At 40.7% G+C, this 23,789-nt stretch overlaps 1 protein-coding gene across 4 annotated transcripts in view; it reads left to right on the top strand.

Moving 5' to 3' along the window:
- Positions 1 to 23,789, top strand: part of SMURF1 (SMAD specific E3 ubiquitin protein ligase 1) — a 110,347-nt gene that overhangs the window by 59,907 nt on the left and 26,651 nt on the right. For all 4 annotated transcript variants that reach the window (XM_047089067.1, XM_047089068.1, XM_047089066.1 and 1 more), the window contains exons 2-6: positions 18,161 to 18,199; positions 19,304 to 19,412; positions 20,944 to 21,077; positions 21,243 to 21,308; positions 22,573 to 22,648. In XM_047089067.1, coding sequence (XP_046945023.1) covers positions 18,161 to 18,199; positions 19,304 to 19,412; positions 20,944 to 21,077; positions 21,243 to 21,308; positions 22,573 to 22,648 — 424 coding nt within the window. The remainder of the gene's footprint in view (positions 1 to 18,160; positions 18,200 to 19,303; positions 19,413 to 20,943; positions 21,078 to 21,242; positions 21,309 to 22,572; positions 22,649 to 23,789) is intronic.

Here is a 23,789-nt window from a genome sequence, read left to right as displayed (position 1 = left end):
CAGTTAAATGAACCGTATTTAGGTGATAAGGTTGGTAAAGTAAATCAAGAGAAACCATATGTTGTGCTTTGAGCGCCAAAGAAAGCAGTTTGTAGGCAGTGGAGACCCTTCAGATACTATCAAAAAGGATTTTGACAGTGTTTTAAGAACAACTGGATTCGAACCAACAGAGGAAGCAGGGATTTCAGTTGAGAGGCTGTCTGAACAATTTTGAAACCATCGCAGCTGCCTTTAGGTGGTTTGCTTAATGGGCAGGTGACTTAATGTGTCACTCTGAAATGCAGTTGGTCAACATTAGAAAAGTAAACAGCAGAAGCTTTCTTTCCCCCTCCCCCTAGCTTAATATTATGGCAGTCATGGCAAACTTTGTTGCAGACCAACTTAATAGGAGTTAGTGTTTCTAAGCAACCACCAGTGTATTAACAGTGTCTTTGACATTGGCCTGGGGAAATGGAACGGTCTTTCCTTTTGAGATAAATGGGAAAGTACAACATGCTAAGTTTGTTTCATCTACCTGATAGGGTTTGTTCTATGTGTCACTCTCTGTCTCTTTCTCTTGTAACATTTTTATTTTTATTGAGATAGAATTTGCATCCTATAAAATCCACCCATTTGAGTATACCGTTCAGTGGTTTTTAGTATATTCACAGACTTGTACAACCATCACAACATGCAACTAACTGTAGAACGTTCTCATCACCCCAAAAAGAAACACTGTTACCCCTTAGCTGTCATCCCCACCTTTCCTTTGCTGCCACTAATCTACCGGAAAAGAAATTTAAAAACCATTCCCCTTAAAGTAATACAAAAAAATTTAGCAAGACTTGTACGCCAAAAACCACAACAAAACACCGTTGAAGAAAACCTAGGTAAATGGAAAGACGTCCTATGTTTATAAACTGGAGACTTAAAATCATTACGATGGCAGCACTCTCCAGATTCCTGGACGGATGCCGCACAGGACCTGCCTATCCAAATCCCAAGCGGCTTTATTTGCAGAATTTAACAAGCTGATTGTAAAATTCATATAGAAATGCAAGGGATCCAGAATAACCAAAACAGTTGTGAAAAACTAGAACAGAGTTGGAAACACACTTTCCACTTATAAAACTTACTACTAAGCTATGGCAATCGAGACAGAATGTTGTCCATGGTAAGAACAGACACATGTAGATCAATGGAATGGAATGGAGCAGTCCAGAAATCCACACATTTATAGTGAATGGATTCTTGACTGTGATGTCAGGATGATTAGGTGGGACGAAAGAATGGTCTTTTCAACAAATGGTGCTGGGACAGATAATAAGGTAGTGAGGAGGTGGAGAAGTTGGAACCTTTATACACTGCTGGTGAGTATGTAAAATTGTGTGGCCACTTTGGAAAACAACTGGACAGTTCCTCACAATGTTGGACATAGAGTGACCCTGACCCTGCAATTCACCCCCTAGGTATATACCCAGGAAAATTGAACACAGAGAGACCCTGTGACCCCACAGTTCTCCCGCTAGGCATATACCCAGGAAATTTGAACCCATCAGTCTCCATAAAACCTTGTTACACGAATGTGCATTAGCAGTGTCATTCATAGTAGCCAAAACAGCTCTTGAAATGCAGTAATAACAATAATGTCCATTATCTGATGACTGGCTAAGCAGAATGTGGAATATCCATATAGCTAAATATTATTTGACAACAAAAAGGAATGAAGTGTTGATGTTTGCTACAACATGAATGAAACTTTCAGGATGAAATGGTAAACATTATGCTGAATGAAAGAAACCAATCATAAACGACGCATGTGTATGATTCCATGTATACGACATGTTCACAAATGCACAGAGACAGCAGATTAGTGGTTGCTGGGGACTGGGGAAAAGGAGAATGGGGAGTGGCTACTGATGGGTCAGGGCTTCTTTGGGAAATGATTAATATGTTGTGAAATTAAATGGTTGTGGTTGTACAGCTGAATATACTAAAAACCTATTGAATTGTATTCATACTTTATTTTCTTTAATAGGTTTATTTATTTTGAGAGAACGAGTTGGCTATTCCAGGGGTAGAGGGGGAGGGGCAGAGGATCTGAAGCGGGCTCTGTGCTGACAGCAGAGAGCCTGATGTGAGGCTTGAACTCACGAACTAGAGATCATGACCTGAGCCAAAGTTGGATGCTTAACCGACTGAGCCACCCAGGTTCCCCTGTATTCATACTTTAAAAGTACAGTTTTCATGGTTTGTGAATTATATTTTAACAGGTTGGTGTATTTTATTTTTTTAAAAAAATTTTTTTTTCAACGTTTATTTATTTATTTTTGGGGGGACAGAGAGAGACAGAGCATGAACGGGGGAGGGGCAGAGAGAGAGGGAGACACAGAATCGGAAACAGGCTCCAGGCTCTGAGCCATCAGCCCAGAGCCCGACGCGGGGCTCGAACTCCTGGACCGCGAGATCGTGACCTGGCTGAAGTCGGACGCTTAACCGACTGCGCCACCCAGGCGCCCCGGTTGGTGTATTTTAAAATGTACACTTAATGAGTGGCAGTTGGGTGTCTCAGTCAGGTGTCTGACTCTTGATTTCAGGTCAGGTACCTGATCTCACAGTTTGTGGGTTCCAGCCCCACGTCAGGCTCTGCGCTTGCAGTATGTATGCAGCCTGCTTGGGATTCCCACCCCTGCTCTTTGACTCAAAATACATAAACATTAAAAAAATAAAATGTATACTTAATGAAGTACCGTTACTTTACAACTGTTTTCCTTTCTCTAGTTAGAAGAGTTGCCTTTTTTTTTTTAAAGTCATCTTTGTTTACTTTTTAAAAAAAATACATGTTTCTCTAGAGTATTTTGCCTTCCTTGTGTTGTATGTCAATTTGTCACCATAATTATACCTTTTCAAAACACACTGTAGCAAAATATTATGCCGTGTAGAGCTTGGGCTTCAGACTCAAGATTTTCCTCCTACAGGCTGGGTCTTGGGCAAGTAACTGAACCTCACCTAACCTTGGTTCCCTTATCGGTTGTGAATACTAGGTAAAGTGTAAAGTGCTATTAATAGTGTTTGGCATAGAGTAGGCTCAATAAATATCAGAAATTGTGGTCAGTCTTACAGTTAGTAATTATTCACTTTACCCCTAGATATATGTCTGCACCAGACATGTCTGCACCACATTGCTTCCCACAAAATCAAACCTGGAAACTTTTTTGAAAAATAAATACCATGTTTATTTCCCCCCTGGTTTAAAAAGAAGATAAACGGGGGGAGGAGAGGGGAGTACCAATAAATAGTTTCGATCTGTCAAAAGGGTAATGTCAAAATTTCTCCCAATCCAAGATTCTACAAATACTATGAGATTCTTCTCCAGATGTTAAGTGAATTTCTTCCCTCTTCAGGCTTTCCTTCTTCTTTCCCTCTCCTGTGTCTATTATCTTTTTCTCTTTTTTCTGGGACTGATGAGATTTAGTTTTATTTTTATTTATTTTTTAAGTTTATTTATTTTGAGAGAGAGAGAGAGAGAGAGCGAGCGAGCATGAGTGGGGGAGGGGCAGAGAGAGAATCCCAGGCAGGTTTTGTGCTGCTGGCATACAGCCTGATGCCGGGCTTGAACCCACGAAGCTGTGAGATCATGCCCTGAGCCAAAACCAAGAGTCGGTTGCTTCACCAACTGAGCCGCCCAGGCACCCTGAGATCTCTTTTTAAAAAGCAATATATAGGGGCGCCTGGGTGGCTCAGTCGGTTAAGCGGCCAACTTCAGCTCAGGTCATGATCTCGTGGTCCGTGGGTTCGAGCCCCGGGTCGGGCTCTGTGCTGACAGCTCAGAGCCTGGAGCCTGTTTCAGATTCTGTGTCTCCCTCTCTCTGACCCTCCCCTATTCATGCTCTGTCTCTCCCTGTCTCAAAAATAAATAAAATATTAAAAATAAATAAATAAATAAATAAAGGCAATATATAAATAAATACATCCTTCTCATAGAAGAATACAAATGTCAGGCCAAAGTCCCTCTAGTCCATTAATTCCTAGCCTGGTATTCTCCCTGTACCATCCTCTGTCCCCTCCCTGGCCCTCCCTACCCACTCTCCTCAGGTTACCATTATTTACTTTTTGTACCTGTTCACTGTGAGTCAGTGGGGGCTGTTTTCCATATAGTCAGTCAGCTTTCTTGGCTGATAGGGGTTCTGCTGGTCTACCATCTCATGGAGGCACAGAGATAGCTTACCAGTTATGCTGTACTTTGGCCCAGAAGTGACACACACCACTTCTGCCAGGAGTACTATGGTCACATGTTCCCAGCCAACTGGAGGGAGCTGGGAAGTGTAGTCTTCCATTTGTCTTAAGGAAGAGGAGAACCAGATACGGGGAGCATTATGGATATCTACCATGGTCTGCCATTTTCTTTTCTTTTCTCAACGTTTCTGGTTTTGATGTCAGCCTCATGAACTTGGTTGGAATGGCTCCTCTTATTATAGGGTGGGAATTATCTGTATCTGGAAATCTTGATAGAATTCTCCTGTAAAACTGTCTGGGCTTGATGCCTTATTTTTGTCGGGAGCTTTTCAATTACCGTTTCACCTAACTATGAGTAATGGTCAGGGTTTTACTACTCTGGGGCCCAATTTTGGCAATGTGTATGTTCCTAGAAGAGTTTCCACTTTAACCATTGCTTTAAAGTTGCACCTGTGTACTACTGCGATTTGTAAAATTTAGTCTTTGGGTTTTATCTCCTCCTTTTGTCTTTGCATGGGTTATTTATGCTGCCTTTCTTTTCTCTTGAGCTTACTTAAAAAAGATTTGTTCATTAAAAAAAAACTATTTAAGAGCACTGGCTTCTGATTTTATTGGCAACTCTTTTCTTTTTCATTAATGTGTGCTGTTATCTTTATTAATTCCTTCTTTTCACTGCCTTTGGATTATTTATCTTAAATTTTTTTTAATGTTTATTTTTGAGAGAGAGAGAGAGAGAGAGAGACAGAGTGTGAGCAGGGAGGGGCAGAAAGAGAGGGAGACACAGAATCCGAAGCAGGCTCCACACTCTGAGCTGTCAGCATAGAGCCCCATGTGGGGCTTGAACTCACGAACTGTGAGATCATGACCTGAGCGAACTCAGACGCTTGACGGACTGAACCACCCAGGAGCCCCTTTATCTTTTTTGAGTTGGAAGCTTGGTTCACATGTTTTCCATCTTTCTGGGTTTTTAATGAATGAAGTTAAGCCTATGTATTTTAACATATAGTATTTTTTGGTTTCATTTGATTGTAAATAGCTTCTCCTTTCCACTTTGACCACAAGAGTTATTTAAAAATAGATTTAAAAATTTCCAGAAGTGAGGATTTGTTTAGGCTATATATTTGGTGTGGATGTTTTATTACATTTAGTGAATGAATGTGGACTGTTTATCAGCTTGGGAAATTTGTTTAAGTTTCCTTTGTAGCTTAGAACACAGTCCGCTTTTCTAAATTCCACGCGTGTTCGAAAAGAATGGGTATTCTCTGTTTTAGAAGGAAAATGATTTTATTGAGTTTATTTTCTCTCCCATGATGCAACTTCTGTAAACATTTAGTGATTCCCAGTTATGTATTTCTTTCTGCAACTGGGATTTCCTGCTTCTCAGTCAAGGTGTGAGAGGGATGGAGGGATGAGGGAGAGACGTGCTGCAGGAGAGCTGTTATTCTGTGCGATGAATGAGCTCTGAACTTGAACCCCGCCCCCTGCTTCTGCCCACACACCATCCTGTGTCCCAGAACCACAGTCTGCAGTCAGTCCCGCAGCTGGAGGCAGAGCCTGGCCCTGGGTCGCTGGCTCCCATTGGACAGTGGGCATGCCTGACGAGAAACCTTGCCACACCTGCCACAGTGACTCGCCACTCCTGTGGCCATGCCTGGGATGCCACAATGTTGGTCCCGCCTTCTGCAGTCACAGTCACCTGCCTGTGGCTGTGTCATCTGTTTATGGCTAAAGTTTTCCTCTTTTTCTTGTTTGGTCTCTATCTTTTAGAGGTTCCTTTAATTTGTGTGCAGAGCTATGTGTATGTGTGTCTTATGTATCTATTTCATCATTCCTATTGGTGTGTGTTCTGTCATTCTGGAAACCTAGTAAGTAACATGTCAGTTTTATCCAAGTTGGAAGTGTGGTGGGATTCTATTTCTTTCCCTTTGTTTTCTTTTTCTTTCATTCCTTTTTTCTTTTTTCTTTTTTCTTTTTTTTTTTTTTTGAGCATTTTCTTACTTTTTGTCACTACAAGGTGCTCACAAGTATATATTACGTGTCCTGGTCCTAGAAGCATACATTTCTCCATGGAGCCTTTTTTTCTTTTAATGGTCGATGATAGTAGAAATGTAACGTTTTGGGGTGCCTGAGTGGCTCAGTTGGTTAAGCATCGTACTCTTTCGGCTTGGATCTCCATCTCGTGGTTTGTGAGTTTGAGCCCCACATCGGGCTCCACGCTGACAATGTGGAGCCTGCTTGGGATTCTCTCTGCCCCTCCCCTGCTTGCTTGCTGGTGTCTCTCAAAATAAACTTAAAAAAATTAATAAAAAAAAGAAACCTAACTTTTTCCAATAAAATATACCGATTATCTTCTCGTGTCATTCTGTATTCTTGTCCACCACTATGACTTTTCTTACTTTTAAAATAACCTTTATTGAAATATAATTGACCTAGAGTAAAGTGCACTCATTTTAAGTGTATATATAGTTCAGTGAGTTGTAACAAATGTGTGGCACTCATATAACCACCACGCAAGTCAAGATCTGTAATCTTTTCATTACTCTGGAAAGTTCCTGATGACCTTTTGCAGCTAGTTTCCCCACCTAGCCCCTGGACCCAGTCACCCGGTGATTTGCTTTTTATAATGATTAATTTTGCCCATTCTAAAGTATCGTATACATGCAGTCATATGGCATGTACTCTAAAGTGTTTTTAATGCTACTGAGATTTACCCATGTTTTGACTGTATCAGTAATTCATTCTTTTTTATAGAGATACCACCATTTGTCCGTTCACTTGTTGATAGATGCTAGGTTATCATTTTAGTGATTATGAATAAAACTGTTGTCAGCTTTCACGTACACATCTTTTTGTGGCTATTATATTTTCATTTCTTTGGACAAGAATCCAGGAGTAGAATTGCTAGGTCATAGGGTACATGTCTACTAAACAGTTGTCCAAAGCAGCTGTTCTGATTTACACTTCCACCAGCTATGTCTGAGAGTTGTTCTTCTACATCCTCGCCAGCACTTAGTATTGTCAGTCTTTTTAGTTTTAGCTATTCTAGTGGGTACTGTAGTGACACCTGATTGTGGTTTTCAGGGGCATGTCACCGATCACTAGTGATGTTGGCCATGTTTAATTGTGCTTACTGGCCATTTGATATCTTCTTCAGTGAAGTGTCTGAGTTTTCTGTGATTATTTTTTTTAATTGTTTTTAATGTTTATTTATATCTGAAGGAGAGAGAAACAGAGCATGAGTGGGGAGGCGCAGAGAGAGAGGGAGACACAGAATCCAAAGCAGGCTCCAGGCTCCAAGTTGTCAGCACAGAGCCCGACGTGGGTCTTGAACTCACAAACCATGAGATCATGACCTGATCCGAAGTCAGATGCCCAACCAACTGAGCCACCCAGGTGCCCATTCTTTGCCCATTTTTAAGTTGGGTGGTTTTTCTTTTGATTATTGAGTTGTAAGAGTTCTTTATATATTCTGTTTACAAATCTTTTGTCAGATATACGTATTTTGAAGATTTTTCCCTGACTGGGGAAAAATGCCTTTTCATTTTCTTAATGGTACGTAATGTTTAAGTCTGTGCTCCATTTCAAGTCAGTTTTTATGTATGATGTGAGGTAGGAGTTGAAGCTTGTTTATTTTTACCCTAAGGATATCCGATTTATTCTAACTGCATATCCCATTTTCCAGGCTGGAGAAGACTATCCTTTTTTCCCCCTCATTGAATTATCCTGGCACTTTTGATGAAAATCAATTGATCTCATACCTATGGGTCTATATTTGTATTTTCTGTTCCATTGATTTTTATCATTGATTTATAAATATTTAAGTGTACAGCTCACCGAATTCTCAAACTGAACACACATGTGTCATTAGCACCCAGGTCAAGAGACAGAGCCTGGCCATATCTGACTTCAACAGTATATATTAGCTCTGTGGATTCTGTGTTCTGTATAAATGACACTGTGTATAACATCTGCCGTGTCTTCCGTTCATATCATGTTTGTGAGATTCCTTCCTAATTTTGTGTGTAGTTGTGTTCATCTGTCTCAGTGCTGTATAATACTCCATTTTGTGAATACAACTTCTTTATTCATTGTACTCTTGATAGATGTCTCATTGGTTCTTGGTCTTTGGTTATTGCTAACTGTGCTGCTATAACCATTCTATGTGGTGAACATACGTGTGCATTCCTGTTGATTCTATGCCTAAGGGTGGAATTGCTGGATCATGATTGATCTTTTTTTTTTTTTAATTTAAGTGATCTTATGAATCCAGTGTTGGCCACATTGAATTGAAATTTTTAATGTAATTGTTATCTTAACACTCAGTTGTCGTTTGTTTTTTTTTTTTTAGTTAAAAAAAATATGTATTTATTTTTGAGAGAGAGAGAGAGAGAGAGAGACAGAGTATGAGCTGGGGAGGAACAGAGAGAGAGGGAGACACAGAATCTAAAGCAGACTTCAGGCTCCGAGCTGTCAGCACAAAGCCCAATGTGGGGCTCAAGCTCATGAACCGTGACATCATGACCTGAGGCGAAGTCGGACGCTTACCCGACTAAGCCACCCAGGTGCCCCTACTTAGATGTTTTAAATGATTGCGATACCTTAATTTTCTGTATTTATATCACTGTTACTCTCTCTGGCTTTTTGGTTCTTGCTTATCAGAGTCTATGTTTCGTGGCTGTCGATTGTTTGGCCAGCTCTACATGAAACCCCTGTCGAAGCCCCTCTCTTACCTGGGGGGGGGGGGGAGTGGGGGGGGTGAGGCCCGCCTGTGTGAAAAGTAACAGTCAACTCAACCATATGGTTCCTAACTAGGAGCAAGACGAGGGAGTAGATTGCTGGTGGTTACGAGCAGCAATTTTCAGATCAGGCGAAACTAACGTAAATGTAACATAAGATTGTCAGCTATTTATTTTGCCAAGTCACTGGTGAAACTATCACTATTTTCTCTTACCTCATTTTCATTAAGGATGCGATATCGTAATAGGAAAAAAATAGAGAAAAGACCTAACACCAGAACACAGGACAGGCATTTAAAATGATTTAGTTCCCTTTTACAAAAACCACACCATATTGTCCTCACTTTTTTCATTTTGGCACTAGTGAAAGTGTTATCACTGAGTGGCATTCAGGAAATACCGGTCTGAGTGGCTTCACCGACAAGGGGCCTTGCCTGGACTGTGAAGACTGGAGCTCAGCGAAGAGAAGGAGGCTGTCGAGTGGGTTGAGTGGAAGAATAATGGCGTAGAGGTGGTAACAGTTGGGGTGGTAGGAGGCGGTGATGAACCAAGCTATACTTTGAAGAATGGTGGGAAACACAAGTGATATGAGGGAATGGAGCACCTTTGAACCCAGGGAGAAATTTAGATTAGCGGTAAAATATGCATTGGAATAAAATAAGCCATTGGAGCTTTTAGAGCCTCGGGACACGCAAATAGCGTCTCAGAAGGTTGATGTTGTGGCTGAGTGTCCTGAGGAGGGAGGGCGCCATTGCTTTTCCATTGAGCTGTGAGTCAGTGAAGCCAAGAATGGGAGAGCGGGTACAAAAGTAGGGGAAGGGGCAAATTCGAGAGACCTGTAGGAGAAGGAAAAGATAGGACTCGGTGACACGTTGTAAGTACAGGAGCAGGGGGGAATAAAAATGACAGCCAGAAGTCTCTAGCCTTGGCAAACAGAAAAACAGTGGAAGTATTGACACAAATTAGAACGTTTCTTGGGACACCTGGGTGGCTCAGTCGGTTAAGCATCTAACTCTTGGTTTTGGCTCAGGTCAAGTCATGGTTTGTGAGTTTGAGCCCCGCATCAGGCTCCTCATTGCCAGTATGGACCCTGCCTGGGATTCTCTCTCCCCCCTCTCTCTGCCCCTACCCTGCTCTCTCTCGCTCTCTCATTCTCTCTTTCTCAAAATACAGAACCTTAAAAAAAGACAGAAAATTTCTAAAGTTGGTTATTATAATAAAGTACTAAATTTGTGCCATGGCCACTCATCCTGGGGGTGGGTGAAACCACAAGCGGTGTTTTAGGGAAACTGCCTTTGTCAGCGACCTAGTGAAGAGGGTGTCTTACTAATTGAAGATACCTCAAGTTAAAACTTCCATGCATTTCCCGACGCGAAGTGAACATTATGTAATTTGCTCTTATCCCCAACATTAGGAGATTGTGGTATGTGATTAGGAAATTATGGAATGTAAGAGACAAGATGTGTCCACAGTAGAGGGCCACCCAGGAGTTGGGAGTTGAAGCCACCACGCTGTGGTCTACGCTGAAAGAAGTAAGCTTCGTTGTTCTGTCCATCGTTGTATCCTCAGAGCCTCACACAGAATTGGTGTCTAACATATTTGTTTAAAAATGAGTCGTAGTTCTGGATAGAGTACGATTTTATGCTGTGATAAATTACATTTCATCATTTTATCTCCTAGAGTGGGCAAGATCACAAAATTATTCTAGTAGGAGAAATCTTATTCCACTAACCAAACTAGATTCACTATGGCCCTAAATGATCTTTGCACAAAATTGAGGCAGGATTATCTTTGCTGACACTGTTGAGACCTTCTCCACTTCACGATGTCATCAAATTCCACTAGAATGAGCCTTAAATTAAAACATCGCTAGTCTTGTAAATATGAGCGAAGATTCACCTTTTTGAGACGTGAGCAGAATTCTTCCATTCAGAAGCAGCCCAGCACCAGCACCTTAGAAACACGAGGGCCTGGAGCTGGTGGATAATGTTTGAGGCTGGAAAGGCAAGGTAGGTTGGGGGTCAGAACATGACAGATGGAATTTTGCAATGGGAAGCCAGTATGGAATTTTTAAAAAGGAAAGAGATCAGAGGTTTAAATTTTGAAAAGAGTACTTGGTGATGGCCGATGTTGGGGACTTGAATAAGGGTAGAGATGGTGAGGAGTCAAGGCATAGAGAGAGATGGAGAAGGAAAAGCATAGATTTCTGGCTTGTGCAGCTGTTGCGCGTAGCTGACCGTCTCTGAAGTAATGGATTCTGGGAGAGTAGGAAGTAGAGTAGGAAGGTTTCAACTTCAGTTTTGAACATTTTAGTTTGATGTGAGAGCCTTTGAGACTTTCAAATTGTGGGAAAGAAAAGAGAAGTTGAAGGGAACAGAACATCGCAGGTGCATTTGAAGAGAGTTGAAAATGATGGCTGATGTTAAATTAATGGAAGAAAATTAATAGCTCTCCTATATCCAAAGAACAATTAGAAAATTCAGTGAAAGGGACACTCCCATTCACAATAGTAACAAAAAGACAGTTCAGCATAAATGCAATTAGAAATGTGGAAAACTTTTATGACACACTTTAAAACATCACTTAAGAGCATTAAAGAAGAATGTAATAAATGGATCAATGTACTGCCTTCAACAATAGGAATACTTCATATGGTAAAGAGATAGATTCCCCTCAAATTTATTCATGAAGTAATTTTTTTGAATTTGCTCAAAATGATCCTAAAATTAATTTTTTTTATTTTTTATTTATTTTATTTTATTTTTTTACCATTTATTCACTTTTTGAGAGAGACAGACAGAGTGTGAGCAAGGCAAGGGCAGAGAGAGAGGGAGACACAGAATCCAAGGCAGGCTCCAAGCTCCAAGCTGTCAGCACAGAGCCCTACACAGGCCTCGAACTCATGAACCATGAGATCATGACCTGAGCTGAAATCGGACCCTTAACCGACTGAGCTACCCAGGCGCCCCAAAATGATCCTAAAATTTAGTGGGAATGATAAGCATGTGTAACTAACCAGGAGAATCCTAAGCAAAGAGTAATGATGAGATTTCAGGGGCATTCATTTTCTACTCACATTTCCAAGTTTTCATTTTTTTACAAGTATTTTTGTAATTACAGAAACAAAACAGCAAGCAGGAGCTATAAATTATGATCTATCCACAGAAAAGACGAAAAAGAGAGAAAGTGTGTGTATGTGTATTTCCATTGGGAAGGAAGGGCATAAAGATTATATTGAAGAAAAAATATTACTACTGACAATATAGAAATAAAAAAGGATTATCAGGGAATGCTGTAAACAACTGTATGCCAACAAATTGATAACCTGTGTGAACTGACAAATTTCTAGAAAGACACAAGCTACCAAAGCTGATTTAAGAAGAAATGAAAAATCTGAATAGATGTATAAAAAGTAAAGAGATTAGATAAGTAATTGAAAACACTTTCCACAAGAAAAAGCCAGGTCTAGATGGCTTACTGGCAAATTCTACTAAATATTAAAAATGAATACCGGGGTACCTGGGTGACTCTATTGGTTGGGCGTTCAACTTCGGCTCAGCTCATAATCTTGTGGTTCATGGGTTCGAGTCCCATGTTGGGCTGTCTGTTGTCAGCGCAGAGCCCGCTTCAGATCCCGTGTCCCCCTCTCTCTGCCCCTCCCCCATTTGTGCATACATGCGCACTCTCTCTTAAAAATAAACATTAAAAAGATGTTTTTTTAAAAAAGAAAAATGAATACCAATTCTTCACCAACTTAAAGAGAAAGAACAGAAGAGTCCACTTTTCAACTCATTTTATGAGTCTTTATCACCCTGATACAAAATGAAAAGGAAAGGAAATCTATAGACCAATATCTATTATGAATATAGAACAAAAAATGTTGATAAATTCATAGCAAACTGAATACCAGCAGCACACTAAAAAGATGATGCACCATAACCAAGTGGAATTTATCTCAGAATGCAGGGTTGGCATACCATCTGAAAATCAATTAATGTACTACCTCATACCTACAGATACAGGACAAGCACTAAATGATCATCTTAGTAGATGCAGAAAAAGTATTTGACAAAAGCTAACAGTGCTTCATGATAAAAACACTCAACACACTAGGAACAGAAGGAAATTTCCTCAACTAAATATGGGCATTTACGAAAACCCCAGAGCTAACATCGTACTCAATGGTTGAAAGTCTGAATGCTTTCCCCTTACAATAAGGACCAAGACAAAGGATGTCCACCCCTTCTATTCAGTATTGTATTGGAAGTACTGGGCAGTTAAGCATGAGAAATGAAGAAAATCATTCAGATTGGAAAGGAAGAAGTAAGCTAGATCTGTAGATGGTATGATCTTACATACAGAAAATTCAAAATAATAAAAGTATTAGAGCTAATAAATGAATTCAAAATTGTAAGATACAAGTTGAATATACAAAAATCAGTTGTATTTCTGTATAGTACAAATGAACAACTTGAAGGGCCCCTGGGTGCTTCAGTCCGTTGAACATCCAACTCTTGGTTTTGGCTCAGGTTGTGATATTGTGGTTCATGGGTTCAAGCCCCATGTTGGGCTCTGCGTTGACAGTGTGTAGCCTGCTTGGGATACTCTCTCCCTCCCTCTGCACCTCCTCTGCTCACTTGTTCTCTCTCTCAAAATAAATAAGTAAACATTAAAAAAGAAAAAAAAAAAGAAACAATTTGAAAATGTAATGAAGGAAACAGTTCCATTTGCAACAGCATCTAAAAGATTAAAATACAGTACTTAGGAATATGTTTAACAAAAGAAGTATAAAACTGATACTCTGAAAATTATGAAACAAAGTTAAAGAAGACTTAAATGAAAGAGGGGGGCATCCCATGTTCATGGAGTAGAAGATTTAAGCTTGTTAGAATGACACTACTCCCCCCATACACCTGCAGGCTCAGTGAAATCCTTTTCAAATTCCATGCTGGCTTTCCCTCACTGCCCCTCCAAAATTAACAAGCTGATTCTAAAATTCATGACAGTTTAACAGATCCAGAGTAACCAAAACAATCTTGAAAAAGAATGAAATTGGAGGAGGACTCATGCTTCCTAATTTCAAAACTTACTATAAAGCTAATGGTAATTACTATGGTCTGAATGTTTATGTTCCCCCTCCCCCCAGAGGTGACAGTATTAGTAGGTGGAGCCTTTGGGAGGTACTTAAGTCATGAGGGTGGAAACGTAAAGAATAGGATTGCTGCCTTCTAACAGATTCCAGAGGGATCTGTAGCCCCTTCTGCTGAGGATATACAAGAAGTCTGCATCCTGGAAGAGAACCCTTGTCCAACCGTGCTGTCACCCTGATCTCAGACTTTCAGAACTGTGAGAAGTAACTGTTTTTTATAAGCTACCTAATCTGTAGTATTTTCTTATATAGCCTGAACAGACTAAGACAGTAATCAAGACAGTGTGGTCATGGTATGAGGAAACACATGTAGATCAACGGACTAGAATCGAAGGACCACAGATAAGCTCTCAAATTTACAGGGAATTAATTTTCAGCAAGAGTCCAGACAAGCCAATGGGGAAAAAATATTCTTCTCAGTAAATGGTGCTGGTAAAACTGGATAGCCATCTGTCAGGGAGTGAAGTTGGACCTCTTCACATCACACACAAAAATGAACCCAAAATAGATCATAGGCTAAATGTCTAGTTAAGAATTGAAAGTGTAAAAGGGCGCCCTGGGTGGCTCAGTCGGTTAAGCAGCCAACTCTTGGCTTCGGCTCAGGTCATGATCTCACTGTTTCACGAGTTCAAGCCCCGAGTCAGGCCCTGTGCTGGCAGCACAGAGCCTCCTTGGGATTCTCTCCTCCTGTCCCTACCCCGCTTGCGCTGTCTCTGTCTCTCTCGAAATAAACTTAAAAAAATTTTTTTTTTGTAATAAAAAAGAACTGAAAGTGTAAAAAAGCTAAAAGTATTAAAACTCTTAGAAGAAAATAAAGGAGTAAATTTCTAACACCTTTGGTTAGGCAAGGCCTTCTTAAACATGACCCCAAAAGCACAGGCGACAAAGAAAATAGGTACATTGGGCTTTCTCAAAATTAAAACTTTGTTGCTTCGAAGAACACCATCAAGAAAATGAAAGCCCACAGAATGAGAGAATATTTGCAAATCCTGCATCTGATGAGGATATCTTGTCTGTAGATATCGACATATTTAGAATGAAGAATTCTCACATAAAAGGGCAAATAACCCAACTTAAAAATGGGCAAAAAAAAAAAAGTTTTAAATAGAAATTTTTCCAGAGAAGATATACCAGTAGCCAGTAAGCACATGAAAAGATGCTCAAAGTCATTAGTCATCAGAGAAATGCAAATGACAACCAGAGAGATGAAAAGCCACGGAGACAGTAATTATTAGTGAGGGCGTGGAGAAATGGGAGCCCTTAGACACCGCTAGTGGGAAGATAAAATGGTGCGGGTGCTGTGGAAAACAGTCTGACCCGTCCTCGAAATGTGCAGCATAACGGCTCGTAGGTTCCCAACAGGAGAAACAAAAATCTATGTCTACACAACAACTTGTATGGCATTATTCATAGTGGCCCTGAATTGGAAACAACCCAAATGTCTATGAGCTGATAAATGGATAAAGAAAATGTGGTCTTTCCGTACAATGGAGTATCACTGATTCATGCTACAACATGGGTGAACTTTGAAAAACCTGCTTAGTGGACAAAGCCAGTCACAAAATACTATGTACTGTATGATTCCGTTTATATGAACTGACCAGGATAGGCACATCCACAAAGACATAAAGTAGATAAGTGGCTGCCTAGGAGTGGGGTAGAGGGAGTTGAGGTTAAATGAAGAGTAATTGCTGATGAGTAGGGGATCTCTATCTGGAGGGATGATGAAAATGTTCTAAAATTGATGGTGATGGGGTGCCTGGGTGGCTCAGTTGGTTAAGCGTCTGACTCTTGATTTCAGCTCAGCTCATGATTTCACAGTTTGTGAGATCGAGCCCCACTTTGGGCTCTGTGCTCACAGCACGGAGCCTGCTTGCGATTCTCTCCCTCTCTCTCTGCCCCTCCCCTGCTCACGTTCACTCCTGTGCTCTCTCTCTCTCTCAAAATAAATAAACTTAAAAAAATAAAATAAAATTGATGGTGATGGTTGTACAATCCTGTGGCCCTGTGAATATACTAAAAAACCACTGAATCACACACTTTAAATAGATGAGCTGTATAGTGTATGAATTATATCTGATAATGCTGTTATACAAAAAATATATTAAGTGAAAAGTTTGCAGAGCAATATATCATATGAATATATTAAAATGTTTATAGTAAAACACTATATTCTTGGGGTGCCTGGGTGGCTCAGTTGGTTAAGTGTCTGACTTAGGCTCAGGTCATGATCTCATGGTTTCTGAGTTCGAGCCCCACTTTGGGCCTGGAACCTACTTCAGATTTTGTGTCTCCCTTCTCTCTCTGCTCCTCCTCTGCTTGTGCTCTGTCTCTCTCTCAAAAATAAATAAACATTAAAAATTAAAAAAAATACTACATTCTTGAAAATTGGCAAAATTTGTGAAGCACTCTAAAAGTGCCATTGGTGTATTTTCCCTTGGTCTGGTAAGCTTTAATCATGTGACAGATTAGGTGACAAAATTTCTTCACAGTAATTGATGCCACCTCATTATTACAATAATAACAGTAGCTTTAATTGTATTCTGTCTCTATGCCAACATTGTGCTAAATTCTTTTTTTCTTTTAACAAAGATTTTATTTTTAAGTAATCTCTACATTTGACGTGGGGCCTGAACTCACAACCCCAAGATCAAGAGTCACATGCTCTTCTGCCTGAGCCAGCCAGGCACCCCCATGCTAAATTCTTTTTTTATTTTTTTAATGTTTATTTATTTTTGAGAGACAGAGACAGAGCATGAGTGGGGGAGGGGCACCAAGAGGGGGAGACACAGAATCCGAAGCAGGCTTCAGGCCCTGAGCTGTCAGCACAGAGCCCAAAACAGGGCTTGAACTCATGAACTGTGAGATCATGACCCGAGCTGAAGTTGGACACTCAATCAACTGAGCCAGCCAGGCACCCCTGTGCTAAATTCTTAATATGTATTTTCTCATTTGCTTTTGACAGCACTTGATGATGGCCCAGTATTTTCTGTCAATCTCCCCTTGCTTTCTATTCTCTAGCATTTGCAAAATTGTCTTATTTATTAGACTATCAGAGATGCACAGCTCCTTTTGTTGCTATCAGCAGGAGCTATACAGGTAAATATTGTAGGTCTTCATTTGAATTGGCATTCATGGGATCCTATGCAGTCATAAGAGCATATTGATAAATCCATTTCTGTGTGTTTCAGATTTCAAGTTTAAATTAAAACATTTTAGGGGTGCCTGGGTGGCTCAGTTAAGTGGCCGACTCTGGCTCAGGTCATGATCTCATGGCTCATGAGTTCAAGCCCTGTGTTGGGCCCTGTGCTGACAGCTTGGAGCCTGGATCCTGCTTCAGATTCTGTGTCCCCTTCTCTCTCTGCCCCTCTCCTGCTTGTGCGCTCTCTCTCTCTCTCTCTCTGTCTCAAAAATAAGTAAACATTAAAAAAAAGTAAAAAAAAATTATATTTGTTATGGCTGACTCCCAATTGGAGGAGAAAATACTTTTTAGTTGCTTGTCAGTTTGTGTGTGTGTGTGCGTGTGTGTGTGTGTGTGTGTGTGTGTGTGATGTGCTACTAAACTTGAAAGACATCATTGGCAAAGATAATTTTTAGAATTTTTTTTGTGTTGCGAATATAGACTTGTGTCTCAATTGTTTGTGCTGATATAACAGAATACCATAGACTAGATGGCTTGAACATTTATTTCTCACCATCCTGGAGGCTGGAAAAGCCCAAGATCAAGGCGCTGGCAAATTTGGTTCTTGGTGAGGGCCCACTTCTGGCATATAGACAGCCATGTTGCTGCGCCCTTACATGGAGAACAGACCGAGAGCGAGCTCTGTGGTCTCTTCTTATAGGGCACTAATCCCATCTTAAGGCCCCACCCTGATGACCCCATCTAAGTGTAAGCACCTCCTATAAAGGCCTCTTGCAAATGCTATCACAGTGGGGTTAGGGCTTCAACACGTGAATTGAGGGCCCAGGGGTGGGTCCAATACAATCCAGTCCACAGCAACTAGGTGCGATGAAAATCTTCTCCATAAATGCTAACCCTAGCGTTTCTGTTTGTTTTCAGTGTTATGTGCCAAGAACCTTGCAAAGAAAGATTTCTTCAGTAAGTACACACCTGCTTTTGCTCTCTTACAGTATTCGTATTCTTCACATATTTTTGTAATTTGAACTTAAAAAAAAAAAAAAGACAACACTGGACATATTCCCCTCAGAGTTCTGCCTTCTACCGAACGGACCCATGGTTTGACAAACTTCATTTCCAAGTTGGCAACAATGTGGAGGCTTCGAGCTCCTAGGCGTAGCTGTCTTCTCCGTCTTTCCAGCCCTGAATCTGTTGCTTTCTGCTGGATGAAGTGTTCTCAGCTCAAATACACACGAGACGCTTTTCTGTAAAAGAGCTGGGTTTGAGTCAAATTGTTAGTCAAATTTTAGAAATGAAATCACATTTTAAAAGCCTCATAATTAAAGGAAGCGTAAAAACCAGAGGGGATCTTTTTCCAAAGGAAGAAATCACCCCTTAACTGCAGAAATTCACCACTATCAAGTCGGTGCCTGCAGCATGAACTTCTTCACTCTCTGATCCTCACAAGAATGCAGCTCAGTTCTTAAGTGGTATTATTCACACTTTAAAGGTGAAGAAACTTAGGTTCACAGGCCTTATTCAAGGAGCCGGGAACCTCCGGAGTAGTGGTCCCCATCAAGTATGTCTCTAAAACCCTTAACTTGCCGCCTCTCTGATCCTATAAATCTGTGCGACTCATACGCCAGCATTTAGGAACCCACCTAATTAAGACTTGGTGAATACTTGGGTTCGTAGATAAAATAGACAAAGCCCAGTAAGTAAGATCGCTAGGTGTTATTTTTTTAGGAGGTATAAATATAATGAATTAGAGATCTCTTTTCTTCCATTTAATTAGCCCAGTTGGTGATCATCAGAAATGATTCTAAATTTAAGCCTAGTTTTTGTAGTTTTCTAGCCCCTAAAAATCTGTGGTGTCAGACTGGGTTGCCTTTCTTAGAAAGCTAAATAGAAATAACTTATTTTGCTGATCAAACTAACCCTAAATTAGAGAATACAGTGCCCCAGGGTAAAGTTCTTCACCAAATTAGATGATCTCAAAGCTCTCTGTAGCCTGTGAGACTGTGTTCTGTGTCACATGGATGGATGTGTAGTCTCATCGCGGTGTGGCCGTCTCCTCTCCTTTAGGACTCCCCGACCCCTTTGCAAAGATTGTGGTGGATGGATCTGGGCAGTGCCACTCAACGGACACTGTGAAAAACACATTGGACCCAAAATGGAACCAGCACTATGATCTGTGAGTTGAATATTCTGTTAAGCCATTTGGGGAGCGAGCACCAGGAATCTAGCTTTCAAGAGAAGCACTTAATAATAAAATAAAAATGATTACTAACTTCTCACTGATAACCAAATGAATACATATTGCCTAATTTTATTGTATACTTGGAAGTTCTTGCATTTTTATAAATTTTTTTTTTTCAACGTTTATTTATTTTTGGGACAGAGAGAGACAGAGCATGAACGGGGGAGGGGCAGAGAGAGAGGGAGACACAGAATCGGAAACAGGCTCCAGGCTCCGAGCCATCAGCCCAGAGCCCGATGCGGGGCTCGAACTCACAGACCGCGAGATCGTGACCTGGCTGAAGTCGGACGCTTAACCGACTGCGCCACCCAGGCGCCCCAAGGAAGTTCTTGCATTTGACATGTTCATAGATTTTTATGGTTTGCTTCCGTACTGTGTTTTTCAAACTTCTCCATCTCCTGGCCATGCTGCAGGAGAGAAAGGGGTATAGTTCAGGTCCTTTGTATGCTGTTCCCCCCCACCCCCCGCCCCCCACAGTGAACCTCTGAAGCTTGTTGTAGAGTTTTACTTTAAAAATGCATTATTATTGGGGCATCTGGCTGGCTCAGTCGGTGTAGCAAGGAACTCTTTGACCTCAGGGTTGTGAGTTCGAGCCCCATGTGGGATGTAGAGATTACTTAAAAATAAAATCTTTTTGAAAATGCATTATTATTGTACATACTTATTATTCAAATATATATTGTTTATATTTCTATTGATTGTTAAAATTTCTACTTTTTAGTAGGAACTATATTTTCTACAAGAGAAGATGAAGTTTGTTGTAGAAAATATAGCTCGGTATGATCGAATGGATGTAACATTCATTCCTAAGATGGATCGCACTTTGAAGACCATGATTTTAGATACACCTATGTTTTCATGGCCCTGCTAAGACAGTGTCATGAAAAGAACACGGAGTGATTATTGGTTTTGTATTAATACAGATTGCGTGGAGTCTGGGTGGGATTTTTTGTAACCAGATTCCAAGACTCACTTTTAGTTACACTCAGGAATCCTAAGTGGCGTGGGAGATGAGTGTTGCCCCTTTTCCCGAAAACTGCCCTCTGGTTGATTTGCATGAAGAGTAGGTGGAGGTAGAACGCACTTTTTAATGTGCTTTGGGTGCATCTGTGGTTTATAAGTAGGCCCTTGCTGCAAACTAGTATTCTACGTTAAGCTTAATTGGCGAGATTTTATGAATTATGTCATCGTCCTTTGGAACTATAAAAATATAGTGCATCTCTGTTATAGGATGATTATCGTGATGTAGTTACGCACTGTGCTTCTTACGTAACTGGCTGTCGGCCTTCCCCCAGCCCCTTGAAGTTAGTAGATGTGTATTTATTGAGCACCTGTTATGTGTGGGGTATATAGAGCCAACGTCATTTTAAAAGGATTCCTTTGTACTAAGAAGTCAATCAGATGAACTCTCAACGGGCTATCGTAATCCAAAGAGGCAATTAAAAAGGAGTTTGCATGTTTTCAGATATGTTGGGAAAACGGATTCCATAACCATCAGCGTGTGGAACCATAAGAAGATTCACAAGAAGCAGGGAGCTGGCTTTCTGGGCTGTGCGCGGCTGCTTTCCAACGCCATCAGCAGATTAAAAGATACTGGCTGTAAGAACCGGAATGCTCTTCTGCCTTAGAGTACAACTGAAGAAGGGTTATGAGGCATCTTTTCGTTTTGTTTTGTTTTTTCCTTTTGAATACCGAATACAGAATTCCTGCCCTCCTCCCTAGTTAACATTTCCCTGGGTTAAGTTTTGAATTATTTGTTTGCAGACCAGCGTTTGGATCTATGCAAACTAACTCCCTCAGACACTGATGCAGTTCGTGGCCAAATAGTGGGTAAGAACTTTCTCATCTGTATAAAGAGACGCTTTTTCAAAATTTAGCATTCAGCTCTCCGTCACCGAGAAAGCGCACTCGGGCACTGACCGTGGTGACATGTTTTCAAAGGACGAGCCACATCCGGGGCCATCTTTTCCGCGCTAGAAACTTTCGTCTTGCGTGGTTTTATTATTTTACTGAATTCTCTTCATCCTGTCATTCCAAGTTGAGTTAAAATGACTAGGCTACAAAAAGATTTCAGGTTATAATTTTTAAATATAATTTTAATCACCACGTTAATAGACAGTTAATTTGCCACGGTCTTAACCAAGTGTACGTGACGAGAGTGGTGGCCACATGTACCAGAGTTGAGAAATAGTTTCTTCAGGAAGACCTGTAATATGCATAAAAGGCAAAGATGACTTCTGAAGACTTCCATGTGATAGGATTTTATAGAGTCAGGATTGAATTCTTTAGGATAAAAAAAAAGATCAAATGTGCTAGTGTTACAGGTGTTGACTGGAGGTGTTCCATTGGAAGTGATTTATCTGTTAAGTGGCTTGTTCTGTTATCCACCCCATTTCATTAGCATTTTAGGGTAATTCAAATGTTGCCTGTGTGCATTGCAAGGAATCGGAGAAAACCTCGTATTTTAACAGTGTACCGGAGTGAGTCACGACCCCAAATCTTTTAGGTATTGTCTTGAATATATTTGACCCAAAATAAGCCAACAGTGGGTATGCATCCTGAAAACTATCATAATGAGAAAGTTCTCACTTAATGCTTTTCCTGTTTGTGATTTCTTTTTCTCTGTGGAGTGATGTGCCAGGGGAAAAACAAGTAACTAGAAGCAACTTTGTAAACGTCTTTGTTGTTCACAGTAGGGATAGAGGATAAATATTTAAATTCATCTAGACTTTGCAGATACTGAAAGTGCTCTCTGTGTCCTTATTAAACATGAGTCAAGATCTTCTTAAAAAGTGAGGTAACTTAGAGGAAGTGAATACCGGGCATTTGTTATTTTTATGGAGAGCGTGAAAACACAGCCTCTCCTCCACATTTACAAGGAATGTTCCAAACAGTATGCAGTGGTGTAGGGCTAATGTAATGGAGTAAATGCTTCAGACATGAAAGCACAGGACTAGCTGTGTTTATGTATATACATGTGCCTCGCTTTGTATAATAATATTGTACGTAAGTTACACCTTTGCAATGGCTCACTGTATCACAACTGTATGGAATGCCACTGGATTTTAATGCAAGACGTTCTTTTCTGTTTTAGTCAGTTTACAGACACGAGACAGAATAGGCACTGGAGGGTCTGTGGTAGACTGCCGAGGACTGTTAGAGAATGAAGGGTACGTATCCCCGTGGCGATGCCTGCTGAGTTCTCTGCTGCCTTGGGCTCTCACTCTTTATGAAACAGCCTTCACACCTTTGTGCCGAATGCTTGAGATGCAGTTTGGGATAAAACTGGGGTCCAGTTTCCTTGTTTATAAAGGAAGCTGTAAAGACTAGTGGGGTTGTGCCCATAAGATCCAATTTAAAGAGGTTTGCGCTGGCCAAAGATGGGAGTTTGAGCATCAGTAAGAATTATAACCGTAGGGGCGCCTGGGTGGCTCAGTCAGTTAAGCCTCCGACTCTTGATTTCGGCTCAGGTCATGATCAGGTCTGTGAGATTGAGCCCCATGTTGGGCTCTGCGCGGACAGCACGGAGCCTACTTGGAATTCTCTCTCCCTCTCCCTCTCCCTCTCCCTCTCCCTCTCCCTCTCCCTCTCCCTCTCTCTCTCTCTGCCCCTCCCCCATTTGCTGCATCTGTCTCTAAATAAATAAATAAACATTACAAATTTAAAGAAAGAATTATAACTAGTGGATTGAAACAAATCAAATATATTAAAATTCTTGAGTTCCTAACGACACCTAGCAGAAAAACCCTAAAACACACACAGAAAAACTTAAAAGCTCATTGGTCACTATCACAGTTTTGTGATCCCCAGTGCCTTAATGGAGCTGGGCAGTAACCATTAATAGCTGCTAAAACAGCACAAAAGAGAGTTAATCTGACATTAACACACCCCTTGGAAAGAGGACCGAGAAATTGCTGCCGAACACTAAGCAGCATCCGGAAGGGGGCGCTCTGGAGAGTGTAGAAGACAACTCTTCAACAATTACGTTGGAAGAGAAATAAAGAGGAAGAGAATCTACAAATTCATAATAAAAGAGACTTAAAGAGACATACCTACCTACTAAATGCACGTTGGGGACCTTGTTTATATTCTGAGTAATGAGACAATTGGCTGGGGAAATTTGGACACTAGTATTTGATGGTATTTAAAAAAAACGAGTGTACTGTTTTTAGTCACGATGATGGAAGAAGTCCTTGTTTTCTCAAGACATAAGCTGAAGTATTTAAGGGTGAAATGGAAACACTTCGGGACTGGTTTCAGAATAACCTGGCAGAGGGGAGACACTGGAGGAGTAGCTGTGAGATGCCCATT

The sequence above is a fragment of the Lynx rufus genome, unplaced genomic scaffold (genome assembly GCF_022079265.1).
Source record: "Lynx rufus isolate CCGP_SWC_20201006 ecotype Redwood Valley unplaced genomic scaffold, mLynRuf1.p SCAF_27, whole genome shotgun sequence".
NCBI classification, from domain to species: domain Eukaryota; kingdom Metazoa; phylum Chordata; class Mammalia; order Carnivora; family Felidae; genus Lynx; species Lynx rufus.
Note: the sequence above shows the minus strand (reverse complement) of the source record. Positions and strands in the feature narration are given on the sequence as shown.